A 14802-nucleotide genomic window follows, 5' to 3' on the forward strand; every position below is an offset into this window, starting at 1 on the left:
TTAAAACAGTGATTACTACACAGTACCCTCTTTTGTTTTCTTTTCTGTGGATTGACCCCGAACTTTTCTGAAGTAAATGCATATCTCATTGGACAGTCCGAATATTTTCTGCAAAAATATACATAAAAGCCATACACGCACCAAAAATATATGACTATTTTCTTATATTTGTAAAAGTATTTAATAAAAATAAATTATACAATAGTAGTAACTAATCGAAACTTGCAGTTTTACAAATAAACTTGTTTTGACTTACCTTTCCTTTCTGTTTGGCAGTGAGAGCTTCTTCAGGAGATGAAAATGTAATATGAGCAGAAGCATTAGCAGGATGAGAAAACACACGTTTTAGTTTTCCAAACCTAAAATATATAGTTTTGACCATGATCCACACATTTTTATGTATATCACTAAGGAGTTTAGTTTTATTAATTACAACGAAATTAGGTCCATATCAGAAAAGAAAAAAATAACCAAGGTAAGTCAAGAGCACTATGCCAGAATGTGACCCATGAATTACTACACAAGCATAAATAATAAATAAACTTTGGACTTATTGGTCTGTTTAGAGCAGTGTGTTTTATACTTTCATACAAAAATAGCTAATAGTTATTTACAACTTGTAAAACAATTGTAGGAAACTGCTTCAGATACTGACAAAATCAGATAGCCACCAAGTTAAAAAAAAAGTGACCAAAAAGGTCTATTTGACCTTTTGGTGTTAAAAAAATGCCCAAATTGGTTTTATTTGAGCTACATACGGATAATAAAGTGCCCATTTAATAAGTTTCATTTAAACTACGGACTAAAAATGCCCAAATGAGTTGTATTGTAGCTTCAGGCATAAAAAAGTGCCCAAATAAGTTTTATTTGAGGTAAATACTGACAAAAAGTGCCTAAATGAGTTTTACGAGTTACAGGCAATAAAAGAGTACCCAAAGAGTTTTATTTAAACTATGTACGGAAAAAAGTGGCCTAATTAGTTTTATTTGAGGTACGTTGAGTTGTAAAGACGTAGGTCACTGTTTTCAACTGACTTGACTTCAGTCATTGAATCAAATGACCATCTTAAGTTTTCACCTAAAATATTCAGATTGCTACATATTGTTTTTGTTATTTTTTAGTTGAACAATTCGTTGAATATTGGCCCAAAGTAGACCTTGAGTAATCCATCGCACATTTTGTCAGAGGCAAGAATTACTTTTGGAACTTAATACCTTCAAGGAAATTGCAAAATCTCTGCACCTGGCATGACATCTTAGTCACTTGCCCAATAACATTTAATTAACACTTAATGATGATTAGGTAATTAGTCGCCTAAAAAAAGCTGACACCGCACAACTTGGATACATTTAAAACAAGCACAGTAGTTCTTTCGCCACCACTACATGCCCTAATCCAAACTTGCCATTCATGTATGTAAAATTAGGCACAACTTTGTAGAACAAATAAAATATAGCGGTTCCAATTAGCCAGTATAAACTGCAAAATTGGATTTTAATCCAATTTGGATTGAATCTAAGGATCCGATATTCTACTTTAAACTTTCCTACTTTGAAACCAGGTCTATTCCATCTTTGATTAAGCATTTTTGTTAAGTCTCTAAATATTGAAAACTGTCTGGTTCGTTGGTGTGCAGAACTCCATCTTGGAATTGTAAGTTGTGACCCCCCAAAAAATAGGAACCTCTGACTTAATTAGTCACAGCTGTTTAAGTGAGCCCAATTGTCAAACAATATAATCAAACTTTTACATTGGTTTTAAATATCAAATTTTAAACTTTGTTTTAGAATGCATCTTAAAAACAACATGAATTATGTAAAACCTTGAAAAATGTTTGCGAAGCTCTGCCTTGTTGTTGAACTGTTCTGGAATCTTAGTTAAAGTCAGTGAACTTGATATGCTGCCCGACATTTCCGGCGGAGAAAGCATACTGGTAGAAGACTTTCTTCTTGGTAAAGCAACTTAAGAAATATAAACCGCATAAGATGGAATATCATGCTATTCAACATGTTGAGATCGTCTAAAACAGTGGTTTTTAACCATCGATTTGTCAAAAAGTTGGCTTATTTTGCACAGTTTACAAACTATGTGTTTTCGCCAAATTTAATGACATAAATACCACGTGGTTCATGGTCACTAAAGGTGCGAGTGGTTCATGGTCACTAAAGTTATAAATTTAAAGTCATGCCAACTTACAATGACATTCATGCCTAACCTACAATAGCTTACACAGGGTTGTGATTTTGCACGCACATGTTGCCAGGGCGTGTACAATTTGCTCCCGATGAGTGCTGATTAAATAGCAAATACTGAATGTCATATATTGCGCACATTTTTAATGATTCACTCTTGTAAAAAAAGCAAGCATATAGAATATGGTAAAAAAATATTTTAAATAGTTTGCAAATGGTGCTGCCATTTTGGCAATTGACACTCACTTGACTGGTGAGTACAAATATGAATGCAATATCAACCTTGTTACAGATAAAGTATATAAATATATACTTTAGTGTTTTCATACTTTCTTTCATTAAATTTAATTGACTGTTTTGTGTTATGTATTTGACAAACTGATTTTAATATTCTAAGGTTTCTAATTCACATGATCAAATTTACAGAAAGCTTTTTCATAGCATAGCCAGGTTTAACTGCGTAAAAGCAAAAAAATTATGCACCATGCAATAATTTCTAATTTAGTATGTGAACCATGCCTAAGATTATGTTCATTACAAAAGTGCTGTGAGTAGTTTATGTTTAGATACGAATCGAAACCATTGCGGACGCCCTTGGAAAATAGAAACGACCCACTATAGGGCGTTGAGCCGCACAGAACCTCTAGTGCAGGGGTCGGCAACCTTTTTCTAGTCGCGGGCCAAAACGAAACTTCAAAAGGTCTCTGCGGGCCGCACAAATTGATAACTAAGAATGGTGTTATTAAAATGTTAGAAAAAATGCGAATCAGGCGGGCCTCGTATGTTTTTTGCACTTAAAAACGTGTTTAGTTACATTTACAGAGGCATTAAAGTTATAGCGCAAAGAGAGTGCGAAGTGTGATAAAACTACTTTTGAGGGAACGCGATAACATTTAAAGTTAATCTAGCTGAGTGTTTGCTGTTTTAAGTCAAGGCGCATCTGGCGAGCGGAGCGATCGCGATTTTTTTTGGTGTACCGATATTTCTTGTCAGCCTTCACGGCGCAACGGTAAAGAATCGCTGATCTAGTTGAAAAGGCAGCATCAAACGTAAACAAACCGGACGTATAATGAACATTCGCCCTAAGCGCAAAAATTTTTCGCAATTACGTAGTTAAAATAGTCAAATAGTATTTAAAATAGACTCGTGTCTAATTTGTCAAAGAGGCGGCGGGCCGGATGAATTACATTCGCGGGCCGTAGGTTGCCCACCCCTGCTCAAGTGCATGTGGTTGTTAACTGTGCGAAAATTATTTTGTCATTTTCTTGCTTTTGAACCAGTAACTATAGTGTTAGGCGAAATTTGGCGTTTTGTTTGTGGTGCGAAGCAACCTGCGATGAAACATCCTGCAAGCACATAAAACAGAATACGAAAAAAATAGAACGCGAGGAATTGTCAGTGTTATTTTTTTCACTAAAGTTTGTAAAAAATATTTCGGCTAAAAATCATTGTTTTAAGCGTAAACTGCTTTATGGGTCGTTCATTTGTTCATACATGCATAAAACTAAACGACCAGACTTTTATAAAAACTAATGTTTACGCCAGGTTGGAAAGTACCCGCTCGGCCGCGCTCATAGCCGCGCATTTTATGTAAAATCAACGTAAAATGCGGTCAGTCACGAAAAATCGCTCAAACGCGCAAAACTTTCGTCGCGCTAACGGTTTTCAGTATAGTACTCCATTTTCAGTTAAGCAAATTTTACAGATAACTTTATTACAGCCAAGCTGCAAAATTGTCTCTCCCGCGCAAAATCTAAAGTTTCCAATCTCTGATGTTTACGTATAGAAAAGACAGGGTAACGATAACCCAAGAAATGACCGCGCTAGGACGGAAATTTGCAGACGGCGTGCCAACCAATTTGGCGAGTGTTATTTCGTCCGGGCGAGTGCTGATTAATAGCCGCTCGCCAAACTGGCGAGTGTAAATTTTTGCTTAGGAACAACCCTGATATTGCATACTTGTGTACCTACAGCTGAGAATTAGCAATTAGTCTACATTATTATGTTGTTGCGATATAGCGGTCAACCAAGCTAAAACTTAAATGACTGTCTGTAAATATTGTATATGGTAATTATGTTTAGATACGAATCAAAATCATTGCGGCCGCCTTAAAAACTTGAAATGACCCAGTGTTGCTAACTTTGTGAATGAATGGTTTAGTTGTAATTTTGTAAATTTACAATTTTTTTTCATTAAATGGAGTTCAACCATTCACTATATTGTTGGAGAAATGTGGAGTTTTGTTTGTGGTGCTGATTGATGGCCGCTCGCTTGGCTGGCGAGTATAAATTTTTGCTTAGGAACAACCTATAAATAAAGGCTACTAAAAGTGAGAAGTGGTGGGTAATCATGAGGTGAGCCGCAATGCAAAATTAATATACAGTGTTTTAATAAAACATATTATGTTAGCAAGATAGAAGCAGTTGTATATCCTCGCAGATGAGGAGACATACACAGCTAAAACAACAGTAAATAGCTCACCCTTTGTCTTTGGTGAAATGCTTTTCTGCAAAATGGATGTGTCTGCCTTTGATGTTAACTGGAATTTTGAGAGATTGCTAGCTTGAAGAGCCTGGCCAAATAAACCTAAAAAGCAGCAAATAAGAAGTGTTGTACATTTAATGATATGTACCGGTATATGTAAAAGTATTTTACTTTCATCAATAAAAATTAAACTGGTAAACAGTGCTCTATTTTAGCGACAAAGCGACTGGCATCATGCTGCATGTTTTATTGTCACTGGGGAAATAAGCCCCGCATGTGACTTAGCTTTGAGAAAGAGGGTTCTTTTGAAACATAACTCATTGCTTTTACAAAACAACATATTTTATCGCAGCAAATTTAAATGTGAAATCTGGAGGCAGTGTACACCTCTCTGTTAGCACCTGTTTCTCATGTTGCTTCAATCAAAAATATCAACACCAGGCCTGCACAACTTTTATTTAGTTTAAATTGGCAAAACTTGCGATTTCAAAGGTGTGGTATGAGGCACTTAAAAGAGTTTTGCATATTGCTCAAAACAACAGATTTAAAGTCTGTTTTAACTGAGATTGCACAGACCAAGACATTGTAAAAATAGTAAAAAAAATGCATTTACAAAATAAAGTTGACAAAACGATAGTAAACCAAAGGCGTTAAATAATTTCAAGAGTATGATTATATCTGCTTTTCAAACATGTTAGCTGGCTCAAATTTAATAACACGGCCGTACACATTATTTACATAAAGTGTATTTATTAAATATATTTTTCAAATATTTCCAAAATAACTCATGGTATTTGAATTTATTGTCGCAGTAATACATAAAAAGGCCATTGAAAGTTTCACCCATCATATAACGCCAGGAAGCATTGCGAGAAGCATCATTTATAAAGCACATTCGGAAACGGTGTCGTCAAATTGGAACATAAGCACAAAAAGCTCAAAAATGTTAGTTAAAGGTTAAGCTTTTAGGCTTCAAGCGCCAGTTTGTCATTGTCTTTTGGAATGGGATTTTTGTTTTGAGACGGCAAAATTGAAAATAAATGTATAAAACATACATTTTTATTGCAAAATGATTCTAAACCTAATTTTGCGCCCTACTCCTTTCGCATCTAAGCCATAAGTTAAGGCGGGAAATTTTCGGCACATATTTGTTTTTGTTTGCAGAAACAATTTAAGGAAACATGCAATGTGTATACCAAACCACTAAACAAAGTGAAATTTATACTAATATGGCCTACTAATACTTCCAAGCCCTGAAAAAAATACCCCCGACAAAATATACAATAACTGCAACCCCGTCTAGTTTTATTTTTTTACCTATTCTATTATAGTTATGATGTCTTATCGTTTGATCATACAGCCATAATGTTTGTCTGACTCTGTAATATTAAGCATGGAAAGAAATACTAAATGCACAACTTTTCTAATTTATATAAACATTTATTTTAATCGAGAATTTGTACTAACTTTTTCCCTGACTCAGATGAGCAACCCTTTTCATAGGATTGTTGGATTGCATGTCAGTGTTGTCCTGCCATACTACGGAGTCCTCGTCAACTAAAACATGAAATAGGAAGGGGACAATAATTTAAATAACCTCTTTAACACTATAGCATTTTATTTCATTATGAAAAGTATTTGTTGATGGAAAAGCATATAAAACACTAGACTAAATAATTAGCATTAGTTACAGAACAGGCTGGCAGAATCTTGCCAGACATCTGGTGACAAGCATTTTGACAAGCATAACAAATAAAGAGACTAATTTTATGTGTGGGAGAAATTAATTTCAATTTGTGACGCCTCTTGTGCTTTCCCACACATATTGCTTTGTCTCTCCCTTGCAACGAAAACATTCGTCCAATGGACAAACCAAGCCAAAAATAATTACAGATTATTTTTAAGAGTTAATAGAAACAAAAGTTCCAAAATAGTTATTATTTGTTTGCGTTTAGCAACAACTTTGGCAGGACTTGCAAGCTAGGTGAATTCCATGACGTCAAAGTAAGGACAAAATAAGAGCAGTGATTTAGGTTCTGTTGCGTCAATGATGGCAACAGGTGTAGGGTAATAAAAATATAAGGACCAAACAAAAGGTTTCCCGCATATCCTATTTGGGCCAATTTTTATTTATTTAATAATTTGGGCACTTTGCTCACCGATTTTCAGCTCTTGCACAAAATTTTGGGCACCTGCGCACATGGTAAAAAATTAGAGGCAACAGTGCTCCCAGGGGAGTATAAATGTTAAAACACCAACTAAAGATATAATTTTAAGGTAGAAATATAATATGCACTAATCCCAATTTAAACCAAATAAAGCACATTTTAGTTTTGTATTGACTTATTTATAGGCATATTTGCAGGTGCTGTTTTAGTCTTAGGGGGGAATTGAGTTTAAATATCAGTTATAGGGGTCTACTAGATGACATGGGTTGAGAACCACTTCTAACTTTATCAGTAGCCTTTATTTAATACAATTGTTTCTACTATCATTAAAACTGAAGAACATGCAGTATTTGATGTAGACCTAATCTTATATTTTTTCTGAGACTATAATCGGGTTTAATCTTGCATTTCAACAGCCATCGAACACTTGTGCACCCATCATTGTTAAGCAAGATGTGTGTTTTTGCGGAACATTTAAAGGAAATTTATTAGCCTAAAAGGTGTCACACCATGGCATGATACAGCATCTAAACTCAATTTTCGCGCAACAAAGGCCAACATTCACTTGCATATTTGCACATTCACCCTGGAAGAGCAGGTGTTTAGAAGTTAAGTTCCTTTATGACGAAAGGTCTTGACATAAATTCTGACGTCAGCCCCTTTAATCTAAAGGGTTTTGCAGCCCAACAGAATTTTTGAAGTGGCAATGCAGCCCATTCTGCTAAAAGGTTGGTCATCCCTATGCCATGGGGTTACTCAAGATCTACTTTAGGCTAATATGAAAAAGGTTATGCCACAGTGTAACACGTAAAGGTAATGCATTACTGGCAGCAGAAAATTGCTGTTCTTGACAGAATTTGTGAAGAGTTTATTGTGATTAGCTACACTTAATATATGGGGAAAAAGGGATTTTGAAAACAAGCTGGTATTTGTATTGTGTTTTTCTTTTTTATGTGGCAATTCAACACAATTTCCTGGAAAAAGGCTTCAAATGACCATTGTTTAGAATGTTAATGATTTGTAGTTCGATTTTTTATAAAAGAAAGTTAGAAAATTGATTTGCGATTATTTGTTGTTTTATCACTAAAGGTTATAAATGATTCCCGCCCCTCAATAAAAAAAAAACTAATAAAAATACACAACGGTTTAATATTCTGGATTCAGTATTCTACATTAGCAACTTAATATTTTAGAATCCCTTTGTATTTTACTTTAAGCATTCCTATTATCGAGTAAGACAAAAAACAAATTAATTAAATATACCTGCATTTTCAAATGAACGTTTCCTTCCAGTTTTGCCAAGGCTTTGGGAAAGTTGGGTTGGTTGTTGTGGATTTTCTAAAAAGCAGAAATATGCATAATTACAAGTAAGAAAATATGCAGTTAAATGATTTTATAACACTTTTAACACCCAAATCATTTTTCACCAATGATTAAGCTTGTCTTTACAATACTTTGAACTACATATTAATCCTTGTAATCGACCAAAACAGATAGTCTATTAAAACACAAAGGATGAATTAATAATATCTCTGAACATCATAACCCTCAAATCCTAATTGGGGCGATTGTGACATTTCCGGAAGTCTTTCGCTCTAAAAATGTGTCTGTATCAGTATTATGGGAACATAATTTAGCTAGACAGAAATTAACCAGCTTGCCATGTTTTTGGTGAGTTTCATTCCATTCAGACAAATGCTAAATGGCTGACACTTTTTTTTGTACATTTGCAGAAAATGTTGGGCACTTGCGCCCATAAAAGCTGTTTTTTTTTACTAAAATTCGATCTTTAGTACTCTTCTGAAGCCCACATGATCACAATTTTTTTTTTTCAAGTTTCTAAAAAGTGCCTAAATTAGTTTATCCCAGCTACGTATGACCAAAAAAGTTGCGGCGATTAATTTTTAATAGTTCTCGTGTATAAGCTCATTTAAATCATATGTGTCCTATGTGCATCTTTTACAACCGCTTGGGGCTTAGTTTGTCGGAACAAGGAGGTAAAGTTGACAGGAATATGTGCAGAAAAACTAAACCAAGACTGTGAGATTTTATTTTTTACCGAAACGGCCCACTGAACACTACGGTATTTTAAAATATCACATACTTGTGTAACTACAGCTGAGAATTAGCAATTAAGGCCCGTTTACACAACAGCTGGGCTTAGCTGGGCTTAGCTGGGCTTAAAAGTCGTTTCAAAACATAACGTTTTTCTATAGATGCATTGGGCTTCAGTTTAGCAAAGCGTGAAAAGCTTGAAATAACAGAATTTATATGCAATTTAACAGTTAGACCATTCTTTAAGGGAATCTGCTTCAGGTAAAAGATGCCGTTGTTACACAAATATTAGAAATTAGCGTGAACAGCTAAGAGCGAGAAACATTTATATATACTAACTCAACTGTAAGCGAGAAAAAAAGGGAAGAAGGCGTGCCTTAGCGTTGTCGTTTGTTGAATACACCCTTGCTAATCAGCCAACCTGAACGAATAACGAAAGGCAAAAGATAAAAAAACGTCCTTTGTTGATGGTCGACCAAACAAAAAAGAACATGGCTCTCATTAACTGCAGTTTTGGGCACTTAGCGCGAAGCTTTAGTTTTAGGGACTTTCTTTATTGTCCAAATTTGTAGATAAATTCAAGTTTAAAGTCTCTGTATTTAGCATTGTATGTTTTGCGTTATTAGAAAATGCTTGAAAAAAAAAAATAACAGCCCTGTTTCATTTATAATTTTTGCCAAATTAGATAAAAAAAAGTTGTTTATCCTTCCTGTGATATTTATCTTACACCTTTTCTCTTGGACAACAGATTAACATGTGTGTTTTTCCACATGCACGAATCTATATTACTTTTTCAGTATTACCATACTGGGTAATGCTGTTTGATAAACGCAACATAATATTTTTCCCTTAGTGCAAACACTTTATGTGTTGTTTAATGCAACGTTTTTTGCTATGGAATCAAATACACAACATTCTGATAAAAGGCAATGTGTCTTGTTAGTGTCCTTCAATAAATTTTTAATTTAAACCAAAAGTTAATTTAAACCAAATAAAATGCAACATTTCGCTAAGGTGTTATTTGGGATTTTCATAGTGACTTACTTTATATTTGACAAATACCAAATTGATTTTGTTATGATACCTTGTTAATATCTGATGGAGAACAAGTAAAACAACAATTATAAAACAGAGCTTGCTAAAAAAGCGTAAAACTGCCTTCTATGCAGTGGCATATCCAGGGGGGTTTGTGGGTTAGGGGGTTCGGCACCCCCCCCTTTTCGTAAGTGACATTATCGTTTGTTGTTCGTTTTTGTCAGGGTTAAACCCACCGTCTGAAGCTGCATGTTTTTTTCAGTGTAATTGGGTCACACGTCTTGCTAATGCGAAACCAAAATCAAATCAAATCAAATGCAAAATGCCTTTTTCGTTTCTTGTTTGGTCGATCGTAAAAGCATCTCTTCGACAAACTATACACGAGTCCATTTTAAATACTTTTTGACTATTTTAACTACGTAAGACGTAAGTGCGAAAAATGTTTGCGCTTCGCGCAAATGTTCTTTCTACGTCCGTTTTTTACGAACTAGATCAGCGCTTCGCTACCGTTGCGCCGTGGAAGGCTGCCAAGTGCGTAGCAGACAAACGGAAAAAATATTAGACATATATTTTTCAACATTTTTTTTATTTAAGGCAATGTAATAAAAACTTGCAAGAACTTTAAAAGAAATGCCGTTATTCCCCCCCAAAAAAATCACGCCCAAAATCAATCACATAGATTTCACGGTCTTGTTTTCGTTTTTCTCCTGAAGTTAACGATTGCATAATAATCAGCTGGCAGGAGTGTCGCGACGTAAGTGTGCGTTTTGCGTCTAAAAGTTCGCTTTTGCTGGAGGTTAATTGGCTGTTTCTGATATTACATATGACTAGGGATGTTCAAAGTAGAATATTGAATCTTTGGATTCGAATCCAGATGGATGATAACGTTCGTCTAATAATTAAGTGTCAATCAAGCGATATTGGGCGAGCGACTAACATGTAATGTCAGGAGCGGAGTTCGCAATTTCCCTAAATGCGTTAAGTTGCAAAAGTAACACGTGCTGGCCATCGAGAAAATGCGTTATAGGTAGGGATGTTCAAAGTAGAATCCCAAGGTATTCTAGAATAATAGGTTTCGAATCTAGAATAACGAATCCAGAATAGCGAATCCTAGTATAATTTTTATTAAATTATTTAACCTTGGTTTTGTTTGGGGAAGGGATTAATCTCAATCTACACTACAGGGCCAACAATAACAGCAATAAATCGTCCAAACAATTTTCTAACATGTGTACATTATAATAAAAAAATCTTCCATATGTTTAACATTCTTAACAACAGTCATTTGAAGCAGTTCTGTAAACTGTAATATGTCAACTGTCCAGGTTGTTGCCAAAACTTATATTTTTGCCAATAGTGAGTACAATGAAACACTGCACACAGAAGTCTTAAGCAATTCGGTCCTGTTTTTTAAAGCATTGTTGGGTCTTAGGGCTTATTTTTTTGCTAACATGATTTGTTATGCAGTCAAATAATGTACTGCAGAGAATACAAAGTTACTATTGACTTAAAGAATTCTTGACAATTACACTGCGCATAACTGCATAACCTCGCTGAATATTGGCCTAAAGTTCAGCCAGTGATGGCTTGGATGGGAGCTGGGGTATGCAGTACACGGATCCGCTCTTGCACATAGTCGGCGACCTTAAGTAACCCTATAGCGCATTTTGTGGACAACGTAATGTTACTTTTGCAACTTAACGCATTTAGGGAAATTGCGAACTCCACACCAGACATTACTCGTTAGTCGCTCGCCCAATAACGCTTGATTGACACTTCATTATTAGACGAACGTTATCGCGAGACGCGGTAATTGGTCGCCCGAAAAAACGCTGACGCTGCACTACCAGGTTACATTTAAAGCAAGCACTGTTAATTGGTCGCCCAGCGACAGGCCAACTTACCACACGCGTTTGTGCAATTAGGCGCAACAATCCGCGGTAAAACATTAAATTATATCGGTTCCAATTACCCGAAATAAACGGCAGAATTGGATTCGAATCCCATCTGGATTCGAATCCAAGGATTCGATATTCTACTTTGAGCATCCCTAGTTATAGGGTTACTTAAGGTCAACTTTAGGCCAATATTCAGCGAGGTTATGCAGTTATGCACAGCGTAAATTGTCAAGTATTCGTAACTTTGTATTCTTTGCAGTACATTATTTGACTGCATAACAGATCCATTTGTCAAAAAAGAAGCACTAAGACCAACAATGCTTTTAAAAACTGTACCGAATTGCTAAAGAGTTCTGTGTGCAGTGTTTCATTGTACTCACTATTGGCAAAAATATAAGTTTTGGCAACAACCTGGACAGTGGACATGTATTACAGTTTACACAACTGCTTCAAATGACAGTTGTTAAGAATGTAAAACATTTTTATTATAATGTACACATGTTAGCAAATTGTTTGGGCGATTTATTGCTGTGATTGTAGGCCCTGTAGGGTAGAAAAAGATTAATCCATTCCCCAAACAAAATCGAGGTTAAATAATTTAATAAAAATATACTAGGATTCGCTATTCTGGATTCGTTATTCTAGATTCGAAACCTTTTATTCTAGAATACCTTGGTATTCTACTTTGAACATCCCTACATATGACGTCATTACAATCGCTATTTTATGATGTCATATCTCTCACTATTTTATGACGTCATTAACGTCAGACAAAAAATGGGGAATTCCCTAAGTTATAAATTCGGGCCCCCCTGCTTCTTTGGATATAAAGCCTGTGTGGGATCTGCATTTAATATACTGGTGTGGTATAAATTATTATCAGTTATTGATGTGACAGTGAAAAATGATTAAATTTTTTGTCTTCGCCAACTAAAATTATTATAAAATTTTCTGTATACGGAAACCAAATGGCTTTTTCAAACAAAATTATTGCATTAATGTGCGATAAACCACTTTTTACATTGTATTTTAAAGCCTAAAAAGTTAGGGACTTTTTGAAGATAACACTTTTAGGCTGCACAATGCAAAATTATAATATTACCATAAACAGCAATATTGTGTGTTGTGTTCTATATGGATCGACTAAATGATCAGCCTTAATTTATGTCCTTATCTAAAATGATTATATTTTTTGTGTTTGGCAACAACTTTTATAGAATTTACAATTAAGATGATTTCAGATATGTCAAAAAAATGCTCTGTTGAATCGCAATTAAGCAGTGATGAGGTGAACTGTAGCGTTTGCTTTGGAATCTATCACAAGATATTAACAAACTAAAAGAAGTGAAGACTAAAATTAAAGGTCTTCCGCGGAGCCTATTTGGCCACTTTAGCATTAAATAATTTTTGCCATTTGCGCACTCAATCTAGGCTGTTGTGCAAAATGTTGGGCATCAGAGCCCGTGGTAAAACATTTTAGGAAACACTGCTAATATCAACACCCCCCCCCCCCCCCCCCAATTTTTACACTTTTTATATGCACAGCTGAAATTTATTTGTACTATTTTTAAATAACTTTTAGTGACTTAATTACTTAATATATAAACAACTAATTAGGATTTCAGTCCTTCTAATTAGGATTTCAATCCTTTACATATCTCTCCTCTACAGCAATAAAAGGTTTTGATAAGTTATTGTATGTATGATAAGAAAAACATTTAACAAACCTTCAGCATTAAAAACCCTATCATTCCTGCTTTTTCTAGTCACAATTTGTTCTGTTGATGGCATTGGTTGAAATACACCAGGATATTGAACATTAGATGGAGAATCTATATGTTTATTGATGGCCTGATTTGTATCAGTTCGGAGTAAATCCACTTTAGTTGTACCAAATATATTTCCCGATGACTCAGATGTTTTTTGCATAAAACCTGGAACAACTTTACTCGCAATGTTTACATCTCTTCTTCCTATTTGATTAGAAATCGAAGGACCAAATGGGTTTGCTGACTGTTTTTCAATTTTTGACTGAAACTGAGAATTTTGCGTCTTGGCAAAAAGGCTTCCTTGCAAAGGTTTACCAAATCCTGCATTGTGTTTTGCAGGATTTTGATTATTAAACACTCCTTTATCTGACATTTACCATAAATACAAAAAATCTAATAAAGAAAAAAAAGAATTTAAATCGTTTAAATACGTTTTTAAACTATTTTTTAAAGGTATTTTTACATTGGTTAGCAACCTAGTGCAACTTTTTATCAGAAAAATGTTGCGGTGTTCAATAGTAAGTTAGCTAAAGTCTATGAAGAATTCCAGAAAAAAACATATAGATCCGTTAGAAATTAATGCAGTTTTCATCGAAAAGGTCTGCGACAGTTCAAACGGCAAGGAACAGAGCTTATAGTTTTGCTGTAGTAAATCCTCAATTTTTGGAATTCCCCTATTATGATATTATTGAAATTGCAGTGCGCCTAAATCAGGGAGGCAAGGTAAAATACCCTGGCTACACCTCCTAACCACTTTAGAAACACATATTGTTCTCCAAAACTCGTGCGAAAATATGGAGGTAAAATTAAGTTTAATTGCGCGTATATCGCAAAAAAGTCTATTTCTTTAAATTGGCAAAACTACATTTAAAATGATATGTGACGCATATGGCACATAAAAGGATACCAATATTGCTCGAAATAACGGCATTTATAGTATAAATCAACAGAAATTTGACCGTACAGTTTTGAGTCACACGACACAAGATATTAACGAATATCGCTCTTGGGCTGGTAGATTTAAGTATATAACTTGTAGGTAGTTAAAAAGTCTTACATTTGATTTCTCACGTAACGTCGAAGTTCAAGTAATTTAGGAAACGCGTTGTTCTAGGACAAACCTTGGCAACATACGACCCGCGGTCCGGATCCGGAGTGTTTGGTTGTTCTATCCAGGGAGTCGAACCAAAGATTATTCTC

General features: G+C 34.9%; 1 protein-coding gene across 1 annotated transcript in view; it reads right to left on the reverse strand.

Annotated features, from left to right (window-relative positions):
- LOC146133088 (germinal-center associated nuclear protein-like) overlaps window positions 1–13989 on the reverse strand; it is a 33013-nt gene extending 19024 nt beyond the window's left edge. The window contains exons 1-7 of the mRNA XM_083396603.1: window positions 13561–13989; window positions 8109–8183; window positions 6145–6234; window positions 4675–4779; window positions 1823–1961; window positions 257–359; window positions 27–108 (exon numbers count right to left, since the gene is read on the reverse strand). Of these exons, the coding sequence (XP_083252729.1) occupies window positions 27–108; window positions 257–359; window positions 1823–1961; window positions 4675–4779; window positions 6145–6234; window positions 8109–8183; window positions 13561–13975 (1009 nt within the window). The 5' untranslated portion in view covers window positions 13976–13989. The remainder of the gene's footprint in view (window positions 1–26; window positions 109–256; window positions 360–1822; window positions 1962–4674; window positions 4780–6144; window positions 6235–8108; window positions 8184–13560) is intronic.
- Window positions 13990–14802: the final 813 nt, after the last annotated feature.

This window comes from Ascidiella aspersa, chromosome 9, assembly GCF_963924565.1.
Source record: "Ascidiella aspersa chromosome 9, kaAscAspe10.2, whole genome shotgun sequence".
In the NCBI taxonomy this organism is placed as follows: domain Eukaryota; kingdom Metazoa; phylum Chordata; class Ascidiacea; order Phlebobranchia; family Ascidiidae; genus Ascidiella; species Ascidiella aspersa.